This window comes from Haliotis asinina, chromosome 3, assembly GCF_037392515.1.
Source record: "Haliotis asinina isolate JCU_RB_2024 chromosome 3, JCU_Hal_asi_v2, whole genome shotgun sequence".
NCBI classification, from domain to species: Eukaryota; Metazoa; Mollusca; class Gastropoda; order Lepetellida; family Haliotidae; genus Haliotis; species Haliotis asinina.
This window is the reverse complement of record NC_090282.1, coordinates 86,871,980-86,890,493: the sequence shown is the minus strand read 5'-3', so window position 1 is coordinate 86,890,493 and position 18,514 is coordinate 86,871,980. Positions and strand designations below refer to the sequence as shown.

The window sequence follows — 18,514 nt, the reverse complement described above, 5'->3', positions numbered from 1 at the left end:
GGATGTGCCATTGAGTTATCTCCCTTATGTGTGCATGTCTGTGGATGATGAATGCACGAGTGGTTATGTATGTGTTTGTTGTCTGTGAGCTTTAAATGTGATTATGCTAGTTGTTATGGTATGAAAAGTTTTCCCATTATGTTCAATTGTAATGTGTGTGTGTGTGTGTGTGTGTGTGTGTGTGTGTATACATACACACACACATACATACATACACACACATGCACACATTGATTTCATGGTTTGTGATGTCGTAGATTTAATGTTTTGAACGCCTCCAATAACCATTTTATTACCGTTTGTTACATACTTCCGCTGCACCTGACCATTCGTTGAGAATGGTATCGTATGTTATGTCATCCTATAAACATATACTTTTTTCACAAAGCGTCATACAAAAAGGGATTTTGTAAGACCTCCACGTCAGTAGTTATTTGAGTACTATTTCAACCTGACCCTCTGTGTGCTTGTACCTTATGATGTGGTCCGCAGCGTTCTTCCACCTAGTATCCTTAAGGAATCGGTCTTGTTTGAATATATTCTCAGGCAATGTTCCTAAAATACAGCCAAATGTCTTTTGACCCCAACAGACGTATATCACGGTCTCTAACTTTACTAGTGTGTTCGGGTGGTTATTCAGTCGTGTGTACACACCGGAGTGCCGCGTAGACAAGTGTACATGCACCTTGATACGGTACAGCTTTGAATCTAACTTATCCGAGTAAATGTTTCTGATAACGAAATTGCAGGGGCTTTGCTAACACAGTAACAAATGCGTGTCGGGTGACGCATGCATGCTATATGGACAGTTAAATCACTGACAGCAAACAGCATAAACCGATAAAGACAAATACATATACAGCTAATTCCTTAAACCTGACACACTATGTATATCATATTATCTCTTTTGACCCAAAGGTAACAAATTAGGCTCGAAAACATCGACATTGACAACATATGGATGCATAAAACATGATCACAGTTCGTAAATTGGTGGAAATTATGGGTCATTGAAAGTGCAGACACCGGGTCTTGACGACGAGGGTAAGATTTCCGACTTTACCTGAGGCATACGCCAGGATACGGCAGGAGGAAAAGGGTCTCAACTCTTGATACTCCCATGACGACATGCTGTTAGGCATCTAATTACTGAATAGATCAGAAAACTTGATGGATCAGCAAAAAGTTTTTTTCAAGCAACGGTTGATGTACTTACAAAATATGCTTCCTTTTCTGGACTCAAAATATACATAGTAATAGTAGTACACTGATAGGCTCTAACTACTATCGCTAATACGGTATGTCCGTGCAATAGTCGCCAAAAAAGAAGCAAAACAAAACAAAAACAAAACAAAAACAAAACAAAGAGAAAAAAAGGAGAGAAAGAAAAAGAAGAAGAAGAAAAAAAACAACCCAAAAAAGATTTACATCACTTGGAATTACCTTATTTGATACTAAACATTGCCAGTGTGGTCCCGACGGGACAGGACACCATTCGACACATTCACAGTACTCAAGAGTTTGATTTTATCTTCATTAAACCATCTTATCACCTTGCTCCCTAATCTAAAATGAATATAATAAATGATCTATCCCCTCAAAAATGTTTAGGTTAGCGTGGAAGAATATATCCCATAACATAAAACGTACTACTGCAACATCTGAACATGGTGGACTTCATATACACCTCATTGTGGAAACAATACAGATATCTGAACATGGTGGACTTCATATACACCTCATTGTGGAACAATACAGACATCTGAACATGGTGGACTTCATATACACCTCATTGTGGAAACAATACAGACATCTGAACATGGTGGACTTCATATACACCTCATTGTGGAACAATACAGACATCTGAACATGGTGGACTTCATATACACCTCATTGTGGAAACAATACAGACATCTGAACATGGTGGACTTCATATACACCTCATTGTGGAACAATACAGACATCTGAACATGGTGGACTTCATATACACCTCATTGTGGAACAATACAGATATCTGAACATGGTGGACTTCATATACACCTCATTGTGGAAACAATACACTCTCAAAATGCCTCTTGCTTGTGAAGAACAAATACAATTGAGAAAAAAATAAAAACACTCCTCGATATAAACACATGAGAAAGATGGGAAATAGCTATCTGCACAATTGTATTGTTCACAAAATACCTAATCCTGTTTGGCGTGATGCCTATGAAGTGTGGGCAAAATTACAAGAACATGATATGGCAGGTGCAGCAAAACAATGTATATGGACAAATGACAATATAACTGTTGGTAAGAAACCTATGATATTTAGATACTCCCACAATCCATTGCCAGGGCAGATCTTCGGCATAGGTGATTGTACTGCCTCTGGTCAATAATAACCAATTCTTGCGATTGTGTATTTGTTAGGACGTTCAGAAAACTGTGATGCACATGCTACTGAATTGTCACTTTAAATGGCAATGTGTACTCGTACTTTGTGGAGGTGGGAGCAAATACACAAAGAACGGATCCGGACTACCAGTTGTCAGATTTCCATATTTTGTAAAAGTCGCGGTGTTTGAGTGTGTTAAACAGCTTTTGTGTGCTAGAGGAGTGCGCATGCACGTTGTGACAAGACCGAGATCGAATGGAAACATCGCCAAAGAACGTCCATGTCTGCTGTTGCATGGCATTCCATTCTGCATCAAAGCAGGTGGTAGACCAAGACCCCAGGAGAACGTCGCTACATCCAGGTCTTTCGATACCATGAACATGTTTTTGTCTTCTTTCTAAATGACATTGTATATTCCCAGAGTTGATATGAATGTACATCTGAAGGAAATATTGTTAAGTGTTTCACGTGGAGATTGTTATAACAAATGCGAACTGTTTAGGGAGCATTTGAATTAACACAAGTGTGTTACACCTTGTCTGTGTAGAACGTTGTCCTTGTTACATTTTGTCTGTTACATATGACCTGTTTTACCAATGGCCGAGGGCATTTTGTTTATGTAGCTCACTCTCTGTTTTACACCTTGTCTGCTTTACACGTGACCGGTACACCTAATCTGTGTTGCATCTCTTCTCTGTTACATCTTGCATATATAACCTGTCCTGTTTTACACAGTCTGCTTTTCCACCTGATTTCTGTTGCACCCTGTTGTTGTATAGGGGTTTGTAAAGCAGAATATCCGCCATGTTGTTTATGACGTCATCGAACACCTGTGTGACCTCATCAGACATAGAAGCATGGCCTTACAATGACCTTGCGTCTGACTCATACTGTCTGAAGAGTCGATGACCTCAAGAAACGATCCAGGGTGACTCACGCTGACTGGGAGTTTAATGACCGCGGACTCTGTGTATCACACCATGACATCGCACCATCATTTTGGAACACTTAGCGTAGAGCAACTTTTGAACTCATTTTCCAGCACCACGAATTGGTTCCATTTCCTACCAATATGAAGCGCTTCATTCAACATCACGCGTCACTTGCTGACTGCCCTTTGGCGTGACTTCGAATTCACGTCAAGAGTACGTATTCTACATATGAAAATGTATGCATGTTTATATATTATATGTAGTGCATGTATCTTTATAAAAAACACACTATGTACATATTTCACACACCAAGTACCAGAGAGATACGCAGATACCTACATAACCCAAGAGTTATAAACAGAAATCACGCGTCAAATGCTTGGTTGAAACACACAGAGTTAGGTCGCAAGCACCCGAAAACAGAAAATGTGTCATGGTTGAAAAGTGCTCATGACGTTATATCACCGGTACATTGAGTATGTCTTCGTGTGTCTATGTTCTGAAAGAAAAGAAGAATTTTTTACATTACACATGGTCGTGCTGAACCCCATTATAGTGTGAACAGATAAGTCAGTACGTTTTCAATGACATCAAACTGTCTAGTGGAAAGATTGTCAAAATATATACCATTTTAACATGTATGATTTTAATTACTCAAATCGTCATTCTGTCAGTTAGCTATGACAACATGAAGGATTTTGGTACAGCCAGAAGAAAGTCAGGGAAAACAGTTCTTACTTAATATGGAAGCAGGTCCATGATTTGAGCACACCTTGGTTGTACAGAAATAAACGTTATCGGCTGTGTCAAGTGCATGTCCCTGAAAAAATATGTAAAATATATCATGAGATAACACATACTAAAACATTAGAATTAATCTGTGTATTACAAAGCAATCTCACAAAATAACACATATTTGATTATATTTCCTTCAAACATAAGTATTATTTAACACATCAATTAAGTCCCACTCACAAAAGACCTTTCTGCTGCTGCTGCTGCTGCTGTTGCTGCTGCTGCTGATGTTGTTGTTGTTGTTCTTGCTCAGCTAGGTAAAACTGTACAAACTGTAAAACAGAACAGTTTCACAAACTGTAAAACTGTTCATGCCTTCCTGACACGCATTATGATATATGTACATGGTGCAGCCGATTTTTAGTGAGATAGGTCTGAAACTACATTAAATTTACAATCAGTAGCAATTTTGCAATCATTCACAATTTGATAGAGAAATAAACGATGTTTCTAACAGATAATACATCACGGATAACACAAACACAAACACACACGAACACAGATGCGCATGTACACACACACACACCCGCACTTGGCATCAATATTTAAAAGAACGTATAGGATTTTCTCAAATATTCCGAAAGAATATCATCGTTTCATAACCAAGTATATACAGGTTTCATTTCTTACAATTTTGCTACTAAACTGACGATCAGAAGAAGCTATTCCGACGATTCTTTTCAGATGTAAGGAAAGGTATAACAAGCACGATCTGAACAGAATTGGTTCATTCTTGGAGCACAAACATTTCCTCGGTATTGTCTGCAACGAACAACAACAGTACGCGGAAAAGTAAGCCACTATGCTGATTACACGTCAGGTGGGGTAAAAACTTAAATGTCATGTAACAGTTATGACTGTTGTTACGGTTGAGAATTTTCCGTGACAAACTATGTGACAAATCCCCTTGTAAACCAGCAAAACAGAACAAAGACAAGTTGTTTACGTTCAAATTCTATATTGTTATACGACGAGAGCAAGGTATACAAAGTCACAAGTCAAAATAACAATGCTGATTACAAATACATTTCAAGAGAGACAAAATCTAAGACAATGGGTCACAAAAATACAGTTTATCAAACCCACCAAAGTCTTGATGTGAGAGAGAATAGCTATGGCAAAATGTCAACAAAGCGATCGGTGCGACAGCAGATAATGTAGACAGGATTTCAAGCGTGTTGGCAGTATATCCAGCCAATATGAATGAATGTCAGTGTCAGTGTCCCATAATATTTCCTATTCAAAACACTAAACATTGTGACCCAATAATAATTAATACTGAATTCATAACAAAATATACAGGAAATACATACTCGTAACACTGTTCAACAAAGGATAACTTCGATTAATGTTACACACCGAGTTAACAAATTCAGTATCGTGTATGTCCACCATGGGCATTTATGCAGGCACGCACTCGACATCGTACTGAACGTGTCAGACGTCTGATGAAGTCATTCGGAATCGCTCGCCATTCCTCTCTCAATGCTTGTCCCAGCGGATTTATGTTTCTTGGAGGATTAGGTCAACGGCAGATGTGTTGATTAAGGTGAGCCCACAAGTGCTCGATAGTGGACAAATCAGGTGAATAGGGTGGCCATGGCAAAACATTAACATAGTTGGCAATAAGAAACTGGTGTACAACACGAACCACATGCTGAAACAATGTACCATGCAACATATGTTATTTATGGGAATTTCATTTTCTTACTTACTTTCTTAGTAAAGTAATTTTTGTTTTTGGAAGGAGGTTGAGTCCCACTCGGGATTCGAAACCGCACCCTCAGAGTCAGGCACCTAATTGCCAGCACACAAAGACAGCCGCCAAGCCCGCTCAGCCACCGCCTACTTTGTGCACCAGCCTGGTAAGTGGAATTGGTGCTAGAATTTGTACTTCACTAAGAAAGTGAAATCCCCAAATATGACATATGTTGCATTTGACCACTTTCTAAACGGCTTTGTGTAATCAATGTACCGTGATGCTGCTGCAGAAAGGGTATGACAACTGGACGGAGCACTAGCTCAGTGTAACGTTGACCATTCAAATTATCATCAGTGATAACCAGGTCTGTCGTATTATTTCCACATATCCCACCTCATACCATCATATGTCCTCCACCAAAAGGTGCAGTCTCCTGAATACAACACTGTGCTGGCGTCTCACCTAAACGTCGATACATGTCTTCTGCCATCAGCTCTGAACTGTTGGAACCGACTTCCATCTGTGAAAATCACACGCTGCCAATTCTGAGCCTGTCAGTGCCGAACTTGACGTGCCCAGCGTAGACGTTGATGTTGATGTTGCCTGATCAAAAGCATCCCTCTCATTTGGCGATATGCTCTGATACCATGCTTACATAATCGACGACATGCTGTGTGACAACTGAGGTGATGACCTAGTGCCATCACCGTGAGGAATCAGTTTCACAAGTGAAGAACCCTCAAATGACGAACTTCATTGAGATTGGTCACACGCGGTCTAACATTCCTTGGCAAGTCTGCTGTAGTGCCAGTTTACCTGTAGCGTTGCATGAGTCTGCTGATTGTCGTTTTAGAACAGCCAATGGCTGTTCCAACATGAGCGTAACTTGCACCAAGCTTGACCATTCCAATGGCTCTTCTCTTTGAACTGCTCAATCTTGCCATCTTCAAAAGTGTTTTCTTGTAGACTGCAGGCTCATCTTCGCATGAGTCATACCTTATACCAAGAATCGCACATGGATCATGATTCTTTTCACCAAATCAGTGTTTTTCCATTAAAGACACTTCTACGTCGTGATTTAGCTAAAATGCATTTAGACAAATATTTTCATGTGATTTGTTGACTTCAGAGTTGTAAATATATATCTTGCAATGTCATATTGCAAGTAATGGCAAGCATGGTTTTGAAAAAAATGTCATCGGTATAGTTCCTCTTAGTGTAGTGTTAATCTGCCAGACTGGGGTTAACAATACTGAAAAAGCATTATCTTGTAGAATTATAGACTGTTTTTTTTCAGTGACCATAGTTCATGAGACAACAACCAAGTTTGCCCTGCAAATACTTTTTGTCACATGTAAAGAATGCCAATATTTTCTTTAATATAATATTTTTTGCGTAACAAGACAGACGGTTGGGGTACACCAAAGTGTCCGGCTTTGTTAGATATATTGCACTGGGAAGCGTTTCAAGTCGGGGGGTCATCTCAATTTTTTATATTTTTTTGAAAAAAATATCTTTAATCCTCGCAATGACACGAGGGCCTATCTTCCTGGCCCGTCTAGTAAACAACCTCGGCTGGACAGTCTTTTCATACATGATTTCAATCATCATGACTATTTAGACTTTGACTTTGATGATAAAATGTTTGATCAAATTGGACTAGGTGACAAACGCTATGAGTTTAGTTTTCATAAACAACGTACTTTTGCTAAACATGCAGCATTAACTAAGGTGTACAAAGTGAGACTCATTGATCAAGGGAGAGTTCAAAATTTAGCTGACCTTCGCGACCGGCTGCATGCCATGTTTGAGGAGCTTTGGGGGAAGCTACAATGTGTGAGTGAGTTTCAGCAATATTCCAGGTATATGGTGGCGGTCTGTAAATAATCGAGTCTGGACCAGACTGTCCAGTGATCAACAACATGAACATCAATCTGCGCAATGGAGAAGCGATGTCATGTGTCAACCAAGTCAGCGGGCCTGACCCTCCGATCCTGTATCTTGTAGCTGTGGACTGGAAACGTTCCTCCACTTGGAGAATCGAGAAGCAGCAACAGTCTAAGGCCATGGCAAACGTTTTGCACGTGTAGACTCCTTCCGAAACTTCGGCAGTTTTTCGATGTTCGCTGCATGGAGGGGCTGCAACTTCCATGCCCTTGGGCCCGCCATAGTTGGCTAATGGTGTGTTCCGAACATTTCCCGTTATCCTTGTGGTGGTTCTTTACCCACTAGCAGTCGAAAGATACAAGAATCTTTCTCCTTGCATGGACAATTTTCCACCAATTTGTCGAGGAGGAGTGTGTATCGAATAGTCCACTGGAGGCAGCTGCGGTTGTACAGGTTCTCTAAAACACAAAACAGTCATCAATCACTATTTCCTCTGGAACCTTGAGTGGGAGGCGTTCCTGTGGTGTGTAGTCAATATCTTTGTTTCTCCATAGAATACATTTCTTGCTGCTGACGCAGTGGTCGATAGCCCCGCACTTGCAAGTCGAGGTGTCACTGTCTAAGATGGCGGGGAGTTTTGGTAGGGTGGCGAGACAGTCGGTGCATTGGTTGTGTCTGTCCTTGGGTTCTGGGCAGCCTGCGAGTATAATTCGTAGTTTGCCTGCTGCAGGTCGAAATTCGTGTGGTGGGTAGAGGTACATGAAATCGACTCTTCTTCTAGGAGCTCGCGAAAGAGCAGTAAATAGAGTTAAAGAAATTGTCGAGGAATCTGGTATCGCTCATAGAAGGTGTAGCCCGATCACTCCAGGATTTGTTTCTCTCTGTCAGAAAGGAAAACATATGAATTATCCAGCAGGGTTTCAAAGCCAGAAGTACCTTGGATTCTCGTATATCTGACTTGCGATATATGATATTTCCTCTTTGCTTCTCGAAGGGATAAATGGCCTGATTGGATCTCGGCATAGGCTTAACGTGATAGTTCCTGGCATTTTTGTTATACCATGTACCAGCAATATAGCTAATTGGGGTGCACTTTTGCTGGATGATAAAGTTGCTATACATCTGTAAATTTGTAGGTGATTTGGCTTTGCAGATGGAAAGTAGTTGTGTTATAAATTAATGTGTATCAGAGGTGCAGCTCCAAATTTGCAGGTGATTTTGCTTTGCAGTCCCGTGCCCCCATTGTCTATACTACTTGATGATCATCATCGTCATCATCATCATCGGCAAGAAAGGATGCGGATCTTTGAGTTGTAATGTATTTATTGCTCATAAATTATGCAAAATCACACAGAAATGTAAATTCCTGAAAATACATTTTACTGTAACTACAAATATCGTACATACAGAAGTACGATTAAATGTCTTGTATAACTCATTCAGATCAACCTCACGCCTCTAATCAATATTCACAAAGTATAACATAGTATCATTGTAGTATGATGGTTTGTCCTGCATGTACGATGGTCTCTGTACAGTCTGAGTGCGATAGTCATGTGACAGGACACTATCCGGTGTGATAAAGTGGAATAACAAACAACTAATGGGACATACATTCAGAACTTCAGAAAATACTTTTCGTGTGGGACAGATGGCTCTGTCATTTCTGTGTCAAGCGGGTTGGATGGCAAATGAACAACCTTTTTCTTGATGAACATCTTGGCAATAAAAACCGCAACCCCAGCACCAACAATAACACCTCCTAATGTGGAGCCGACAATGGCGCCGATTACAACCGAGCTTGGCGTGTTCGTCTGCATCGGTACTGAGGTGGCCGACTGCATGAGTAGTGACGTTGTTGACTGCATCGGTAGCGTTGTATCGGCAGTTACTTGACCTGGAAGCGTTACTTGTTTGAAAGTAGCTACAGCTATGTTGGACTTTTCAGAGTCGTGATTGACTTCATCAAAGGTCACCATGGCAAAAACGACCGTCGTCCAACCAGCGGGTGTCTTGATTGTCATCTCCTCCCTGCTGTTGGCTGGGCTGGGCGTCAAATGTCCAGCAGTGATCATAGGTGGTGTCACCACTTTGCAAGACGAGAACTCTTTTCTCAGTGCGGCAGCAGTTTCTGCGATTCGTATTTCATATCTGGAAGCTGCAAAATATACTCACAAAATTGATTTAAAGACAGCAATCAATCTGCTAGAATGAACATATGATATAAAACGTCCAGGAATATAGGTGATGCCCGAAGGTGGTCAGAAGAGTGCCTTATCTAAAGTACATGCCCCCAAAATGTGCGTCGAACAGCTAATTGGTCTGTTCAAAGTATATTTCGAAACATTTAATTGGAGCAACTATATCATAACTCTACGATCATCGTTAAACGAATGAGTTCCGTTCAAGAGTAGACATGTATATTTCACAGGTTCATATAGCCCATGTCGATTATGGTAAGACTGGGTTCCTATTGCTTCCCAAAATATAATTTGAATTCGGTTTCTTTTATTGTAGCTATTTTTGCAAAACTCGTCGTCTTCGTTTACCTATTGTGGAAGTAACATCATATTAAATCATTTATGGAGACATTTCCCTTCAAAATGAGGACAGCATATGTTGATAACTGTTGTTCTTTATCCATAGTGTATCATGATAAGGGTGGATCCGCAAATGCAATCTAAACAAGCCTTACGATTTACAGATGTTTTGTTCCGTATCTAAGTCGGATGAAGTTGAGCCGTTATTTTAAAGAAGGTACGCTTGATTAATTCCATTAATATATATTTTACAATATTCAAACCATAAGTTTTTGTTGCCCACCACACAACCGATAAAATATTTACCAGTTCCGACATTGAGATCGTCCCCAGGAGCAGTCCAGGTCAAGGTCACTGTGTTATTTCTGGTATTAAAAGAGATGATCTTCAGATCGGTGACTCTACTAGGGGCATACAAGTCTTTTCCTTTCTCAAAGCCACCGACGTCCATTGCACCAGCAGAGGTTGTGCGGGTGAAATTCTCGGCATGTACAGTAGTGACATGGGAAGTAGTGTCTGGAGACAAACCACAATATGGTCTCAGGTCACAGATCTACGAGGTAAATGTGAATGTCATGGATAGTAAGGCTAAGTTGCCGGTGTAACGTGTTGACAAGTAATGTCGTCATTTGAACTTAGATAAATACATACTGCCATATCTTGACTTTGCCCTCCCGAAGGCCGGACCTGCCTGCAGGAAGTAGCGTGTTTTGTGGGCGATGGTCCTCACATCCACATCCAGGGAGTATCTCTGGTTTCCACTGAACTGAGTGAAGTACGTGGAATACACTCCGTCGTCGGCCATGTTGTCCGGCACTGGAACATGGATAGCCTCTTGTTAACGTAGGGGTAGAGACGTTAGTGAAAAATGTGCATTTATCATCCAAGACTGTATTCCACAGGAGATATTGCTTGTGGGATATCAGACGCTATCTCCTAGGAGACATCGCTTTGACAGTAGATTTTGCACAATGCCCGGACAATGCTATGACGTCATGAAGTTGATGACGTCTCAATGCTATGAAATCGTTGCACTGTAAATCTAAAGCCAGAGCTGTGTAAATTTTTCAATGAAAACTAATTATGAATGATTTTGGATGATAAACAGAATCTCCCCCTCGTGTCTACTGATATCAGTTGTATCAACACTTGGCAAGCCATGGATATTTGTTACTTTATCAACTCGTGTTGATGTATTTGATGTCAGTAGACACTTGGGTGAGATTCTCTATTTATTACTCGCCCGGCTGTATTACACTAGTGTAATACCACTTAAAGCATTACGTCAAAATGGATCAAAGTTGTAACGTCACAATGCTGACGTCGCTGTCGGAATTTTACTAGCCCTAGCTTGATTCGCGGAAAGCTGAGAGTGATCACACTGTAGGGAATTTCGCGGCAGTTTCTGTCAGTTTATGTTGGCGAGTAATAAACAGAATACTAAACTCGCTTCCGTTAAACATCATTTTCATTAAACTCGTTAAAGATTTAGTATCAAACTCGCTTTCGCTCGTTTGATACCAAATAGTTAATTCGTTTTAAAAATGGTATTACACGGAAGGTCGTTTAGTATCCTCTATTTCCTATCCAGGATTCGAACCCACACTCTCCAGCCAGCACATAAAGCCAGCCCACTTAGCCACCGAGGCTACGGTATAAGTGGAAGTGGTATACTTTGTTTACCACCTTTACCAGAGCTGATTGACACTGCTTACACGGAGGAAAGCATTGAATTCAGAATGTCATTTAGAAGGCGGTTAAAGTAATGTATATCATATTTGGGATTTTACTTTCTCAGTGACCTTGTGTTGATATGTTCATGAACATAAGCTGAACGGGGCTGATAACTTGATACAAGTGGTAAGTACTAACGTTCTCATCGACATCGCTGCAGAAAGTTACAATTCAAAATTCAGAGTTATACAGGCACCCCAAGACCCTGTATCTTAACCGTGGCAAACCTCCTGAAGCCACTTGGTCACTATGTGCATTCGGGAGTACTTATCATCCTTTCATGAATACTTGTGCTGTCCTTCAGAGCTTCATACAAGAGAACCGAATTGGAAACAAAGATTGTAGCGGTCTTCACGCCGTGCCTCATGCTTTAGTACATATACATATATATGTTCCACACTCTGTAAATAAACCCACGTTATACTTACACGTCCCATCATCCTTGGGTTTTAAAGTCACGGGAGGCCCAGATGGCCGTTCCACAATCACAGTGACATCAGCGTCGACAACGGGGGAGTAGCCTTTGCGTACACTGACATAGACGATAGGTTTATCTGGGTTAGCCCCTGAAAGATCGGCACCCGTGGAGGAGAGCCAGGAGTTGATCTGATAGGGCTGGGCGTGGTCCGCGGGGAGCGCCTTCACCACAAGGGTGACTGTTCCAGACGTGGGGCTCAGGAGTGAATAGCGCCATACCCCTGTCTGCATACAGAAACAAAGATATAAAACACAAATGTCTTCGTGTTTACTAAAACGACCCATGATTGTTTTAGTAATAAACTGTTATACCTGTGCTTTCTGGAAGTTGAATCTGACGATGTTGAGTGCGTGGTCGACGTGACATTCTCTACTAGCCAAAGAAAACTTATGGCCATCAGGGGATGTCAAGGTGACCTAAAACACAATAGGACATTGCTATAGAAGATTCATGCTGCGTGCACACAACCATATACATGAAGCTTGTCTTGGACGGTGGCTTCAATGACTTGAAGGATGAACCCACTTACCGTCACTGATGCTGAACGCGGGAGCGTGAAGACGAAGATAGTATCACTACCCACTGTAGCGTCCATAATAACACTGTCTTCAACAGTTGTACCGCCAGTGAGAAACTTTGCTACTCTCAATATCTGAAAACAGACCAGGAATTACGCTTGGCCTAGGGACATGACTTTGAACGTGGAAATGTGACTGTTTTGTGTCAGTTGTTTAAAAGAGCAACGTTCTTATATAAAAAATTAGTCTAAAACTCCATAGAATCCCGGTTGTCAGGAATATACATCTCCACAGTGGAGGGGAACAGGAAAGGAGGACATTCATAGTAAAACCCAAATCTGGTTATTCTGGCTTTTAGGAAACGTGTGAAGAGTTCAGTTTTACGCGATCTTTAGCAATATTTCGGTAATATCCCGGCGAGAGGATATCAGACATGGGCTTCACGCTTTGTACCCATGTGGGGAGTCGATTTACGACTTGATTTGCAAAGATGTCATGAACGTACCTCTATACGGACCCTGTTGGTACAGATGGAGATGTCTTTCATCAAGGTCTCGATGACACTGTCCAGGACGGTGGAGGCGGCGCCCTCAGAGTAGTAGGCGTATTGACCACCTGGCAAACATCAGAGAGCCAATGACATAATCTCCACCCTCGTGAATCCCATGAATGTTGGGTATGAACAACTGAACATAAATCATACTCAGCATATATATATATATAAGCATGACATAGAACATAGAACTGACTGACCTGATTCATTTGCTAGTTTCCCTATGTCACGGGCAGCGGCACTACTGTAGGCCACTGCGTGTACCCGGACTCCAGCCTGGAGTAACTCTCCTTTCATTCCATCCACGAAAGGTGAAACATTCTCCTCTCCATCTGTGATCAGCACTATCCTGCCTCCCTTTAACGCACCTGCGTCTTGTAGCATCTGTCAGCAACAATTTATAGTAAATGTATGTAAAAGTACGTATAATGTACCAACAGTCGTCTTTCATCAGCATATACGACTAAAAAGATATCTCTTAAAAATACATACACAGATAAAGTTCTTCCTACCTGTTTAGCAAGAAGGAGTCCGTTACCAATCCCGGTGCTACCTCCATAATCATACAGTGACGGCAGTTGCTTAGAAACACGATCTCTGTCAGCGGTCGTCGACAACAACGTCAGTGGTATTGTCGTAGAGGCAGTGGAACTAAACGTTACCACCCCGACCTTGGTTCCCACGGGAAGGATATCTCTGATGAGCTTGTCTGCTGTCTGACTTTGTTTGAAGTAGCGGTCGTTCTAAAACACAGTTTAATTTCGATTCACATTCCATAACATGGTAAATATAAGACTAATAGAACAGTTGTGTCTGAATCGAACTGATCCCTATCTATGTAATTCACTGATGGGATCGCATATTCATTGTCAACGTATTGGTTCAAATGCCTCCTGTAATTTTGAAATGTATTTATAACCACTCACTGTTAAGTGTATACTGAATATCCTTCGTTGTGAGTCTCAGACAGTCGATCCACCTGTGTGTTGGGTTTAAGTGAACTCTTACCGATACCATTGAACCAGAAACATCTAGGACAAGGACGACGGGTCTACCACAGACCTCCCCTCCGGTGTGTGTTGTGGTTTTAGCGTTGAACAGTACGTTGAATGTCGGCTTTATCTCAGCCTCGGTCTTGTTGACGGGCGGGTTGGCACCTCCCCTGAAGTCGGGGCTCTCCAAGATGATGTCCCAGGTGCCCTTGCCTCCACACATCTTGTTATGCAGGTTCGGGGCCAGGTCGTTGTGAAGGTAATCAGGATCATTTGTATTGCTCTCGCAAAACGTCGTCACCTGTAATAAAATGTATGATGTACCCTGGGAACTTGCTCTGGAAAGCAATGCTGAAAGTACCTAGTGGTCACATCATGAAAGACACAAAACCCTGAAGGTTAGTGTAATCCGACTTGGAAGTGGATATTCACACATGCAGGTAGTGATCTTTCGAGGTCCAAGTATTCACCTGAAACATTCTATGTGCATCCACTACATGAGGTCTTCGGTCATGCTCACTGGAGGAAACGTTACGTTGTACAAGCCACAAGGACATGCATAATCCAAGTCAACGACCTTGACCATCACATTTCATCTTTATTGGCTGCCCTTGACCAGCTCTAACACAGATCGTTACTGGTTCAAGCCGCAACATCTTACTATTATTATTGTGAACCGTTGGCTTTGTTTAAATGGATGTGTGTTGGACTGAATATTACTATACATTCCAGAGTTTCCTACTGCAAAATATATCTGTATGAGGCTACAAAAAGTCCATACTGTGTCTGTTTCTCTCTTTTGTACCCGTCACGAGAACAAAGTGAGTCAGTGAAAACACTTTACCGATTTGACGAAGACATCGTTCATGATGGACGCCCGAGCCGTGTTGCCGTCCACGTCTGATACAAAGTAGCAGTCCTTTCCTGGCAGCTGTGTGGACGGGTCGAGTCTGCAGTTACCTTGTAGCTGGCCCTTGATGGAGTCAGTGCAGCCGGTGGGCATCAGGGTGTCGTCATCCAGGTAGAAGTCGGGGAAGTCGGCGCTGCCAAGTCCATACTCATCAAACACGCCGTAACGGAGATGCGCGAACTCATGGACGAGGGTCCTACCTGCAGGTCGCAGTTCAAGTGTTTTCTGTGTTACTGACAATTTCACTTACATAACCTGTCAAATTCACCACGTCGTATACATAGCCTTACAAGCACAGAGATGTAAATACTTAATGGGAAACCTGATTCTTGACATAAAGCAGCCTGATTACAACTAACCAACATACAATAACACTTGCTTCTGTAAGTACTCGGTTCAAAGAACTTCTTGATCTGCTCACAAACCAGCACACACATTCACACCAGCATCCAGCCATACAAAAAGAACTGGTCACACACCAGCACACATTCACAAACCCGCATCCGCCCACTCAATAGGACCTGCTCGCCCACCAACATCTGTCCACACAACAGGACCTGCTCGCACACCAACATCTGTCCACACAACAGGACCTGCTAACACCTAAACATCTGCCCACACAACAGGGCCTGCTCGCACACCAACATCTGTCCACACAACAGGACTTGCTCGCACACCACCATCTGCCCACACAAAAGGACCCGCTCCCACACCACCATCTGCCCACAGAAAAGGACCTGCTCGCACACCAGCATCTGCCCACACAAAAGGACCTGCTCGCACACCAGCATCTGCCCACCAGTATACATCCATGCAGTAGCATCCGCCCACTCTATAACAGTCCTGATGATGTACTGTGTCATGATAAGTTGGCGAGATGAAGGCCACCTACCTCCCTGCCCCCAGTTTGTCTGCCTGTACTGAGTGTTGAGGACGTATTGCGGAGTGAGGTGGATGAACTTCCCAGGCGTACGACACCCAGCAGGCTGCTCCGTGTAGGGATTGTCCCCATATACTGGAGATGGCTGATCGATTCTGATATCTGCTTCTTCAAATGTCTCATCCGTGGCAGTGCCCCAAGCTGGCTGTTTAGACCATGTACCTGGGACAAGGAACGTAACGCCGCCTATGTAGGACCTTCTCCTGGTTGCCATGTACAGCGCCCAGGAGGCATCAGTGATGATACTCTGTACGGAAGTGAAAGTAAATAATATTTTCCATCTAGCAGTATTCCAGCAACATCACGGCGGGGTACACCAGGAATGGGTTTCTCACAATTTAAACATGTGTGGAATCTAACCTGGATCTTCAGCGTGACGAGCGAACGTTTTAATAACTAGGCTACACCACCACCCTCTATAAGCAAGACATAAGAGAGAGAGAGGAGAGAGAGAGAGAGAAACAAGACTATCAGTGGTCCGAAAGACAAACCAGTTGCCTTATGACACGGGTATATTAGAATAGATACTTGTATCTGCACTGTAAACCTTGCTCACTTTCATCTCGGATATGATGGTGTGGTTCTCGGGGACGCTGTCGTGAATGGCAACAACGAGGTTGTCATATTTGTTGTTGTTGATGGTGAGGAGGGTGCTTCTGGTCGAGGACAGTTGGAGGTAGAGAAGTACAATCAACTGGACAAGAGAAGACATGGTCCTGGACCTCAGAACAGGTGCTCTGTCTGGGAAGACCATGAACGATCACAGTCAGAAGTGGCGTGAGGCGTTGTGCACCTGGTTAACAAAGTGACACACTCATTGGTTGTCAAGACACCGCTTATCTGATACAGTCGCTTTGATGGACATTTCTGCACGTCCGAGTAAATCTCATGGCTACGAATACACAATGGTAAAACATAACAGATATTATATTTGTGACTACACGGTAAAGTACAGATTCGACCAAACACTGTCAGAGCCAAGCATCTAAAGTCAATATCACTTTATCGGTCAACCCACTCAGCCACTATTTAAGGCCATTAGTTTTGAATGGCATTCCATATTTATCCAATGACAAAAAAAACCATGTAGTTTTTTCAACAAAGCGGGATGATAAAATGTTGAAACAGAACCGCTGTTTCCCTGTACCTTATGATCGGGGCCACCGCCTAGGGGAGCATGAGGCGTTCTTCTACCAAGTGTTCTTGAGGTATTACCAGCGTTATGATTGCCCTGGTGGTTATTCAGTCCTGTGTACACATCAGAGTGCAGTGTGGACAAATGTTCATGCCTCTTGATACGGTACAGCTTTGAATCTACCTTTTCCAGGTTAGTCTTTCTGATAACGAAATTGCAGGGGCTTTGGTAACACAGTAACAAATGCTTGTCGGTGGACGCATGCCCGCTTTACGGACAGATAAATCAATGACGGCAAACAACATAAGCTGATAAAAAGAAATAAATACTCAGCTGATTATGTAAACCCGACTCATTTGACGCCCCCATGCTATCAGCAGTCCTCCAGGGGTAATGAATTAAGCTGTAAATGTAAATACAAAACATGATTGATTCAGGATATTAGTCCAGAAAAAAACAACACATCTCACAGTCCGTAAATTGCGATGTAAATTGTTTGTAAGTTGTGATGGAAATTGTTTGTAAGTTGTGATGGAAATTGTTTGTAAGTTGTGATGGAAATTATGGTTCATTTCACGAGTAACTATGGAATGCACTCACTTGTTGTTAACTTCATTGTCACATTTATCAAACATTTGCCTCAGCTTGTGCCATGATCGGTCATACAACATGCATAAATATAAGACGTGACTGCAACAGCTATCGTCTGGGTAGGGTTTCCAGGTAGCTGATCCCCTGCAATCAGTGCTTCAGTGCCCCCCCCCCCCCAATCTGTGACAGGTTTCTGGTGGCTGTTAGCGATCAAATCTGCAATATCTCCAAGTTTCCACCCCTGACCGGCAACCGAGCGTCGATTTCTCAGCATCTACTATTTCTCAAGAAGTATTAACGTCAATCTCTACATTTTTCAACAAGAGGATCTCGTCGACGACAGCCCCAGAGATACCCACGTGGTTCATATCGGAGTGTCCTGTAAGCCAAGGTTTCCATGGCGTCGTTCTGCACGTAGGCAATGATG

General features: G+C 42.3%; 1 protein-coding gene across 1 annotated transcript; it reads right to left on the bottom strand.

The window, feature by feature from the left end:
* Positions 1–9,001: 9,001 nt before the first annotated feature.
* LOC137277175 (calcium-activated chloride channel regulator 3A-1-like) lies at positions 9,002–17,698 on the bottom strand. The gene is made up of 14 exons (XM_067808849.1): positions 17,509–17,698; positions 16,918–17,154; positions 16,314–16,608; positions 15,356–15,621; positions 14,528–14,812; positions 14,032–14,262; positions 13,720–13,903; positions 13,472–13,581; positions 12,978–13,100; positions 12,760–12,864; positions 12,399–12,672; positions 10,888–11,052; positions 10,543–10,752; positions 9,002–9,854 (listed from the first exon to the last, which is right to left on the bottom strand). Exons 2-14 carry the CDS (start codon positions 17,113–17,115, stop codon positions 9,313–9,315), a joined length of 2,988 nt encoding a protein of 995 aa, XP_067664950.1. The 5' UTR covers positions 17,116–17,154; positions 17,509–17,698; the 3' UTR covers positions 9,002–9,312.
* Between the last annotated feature and the right edge of the window lie 816 nt (positions 17,699–18,514).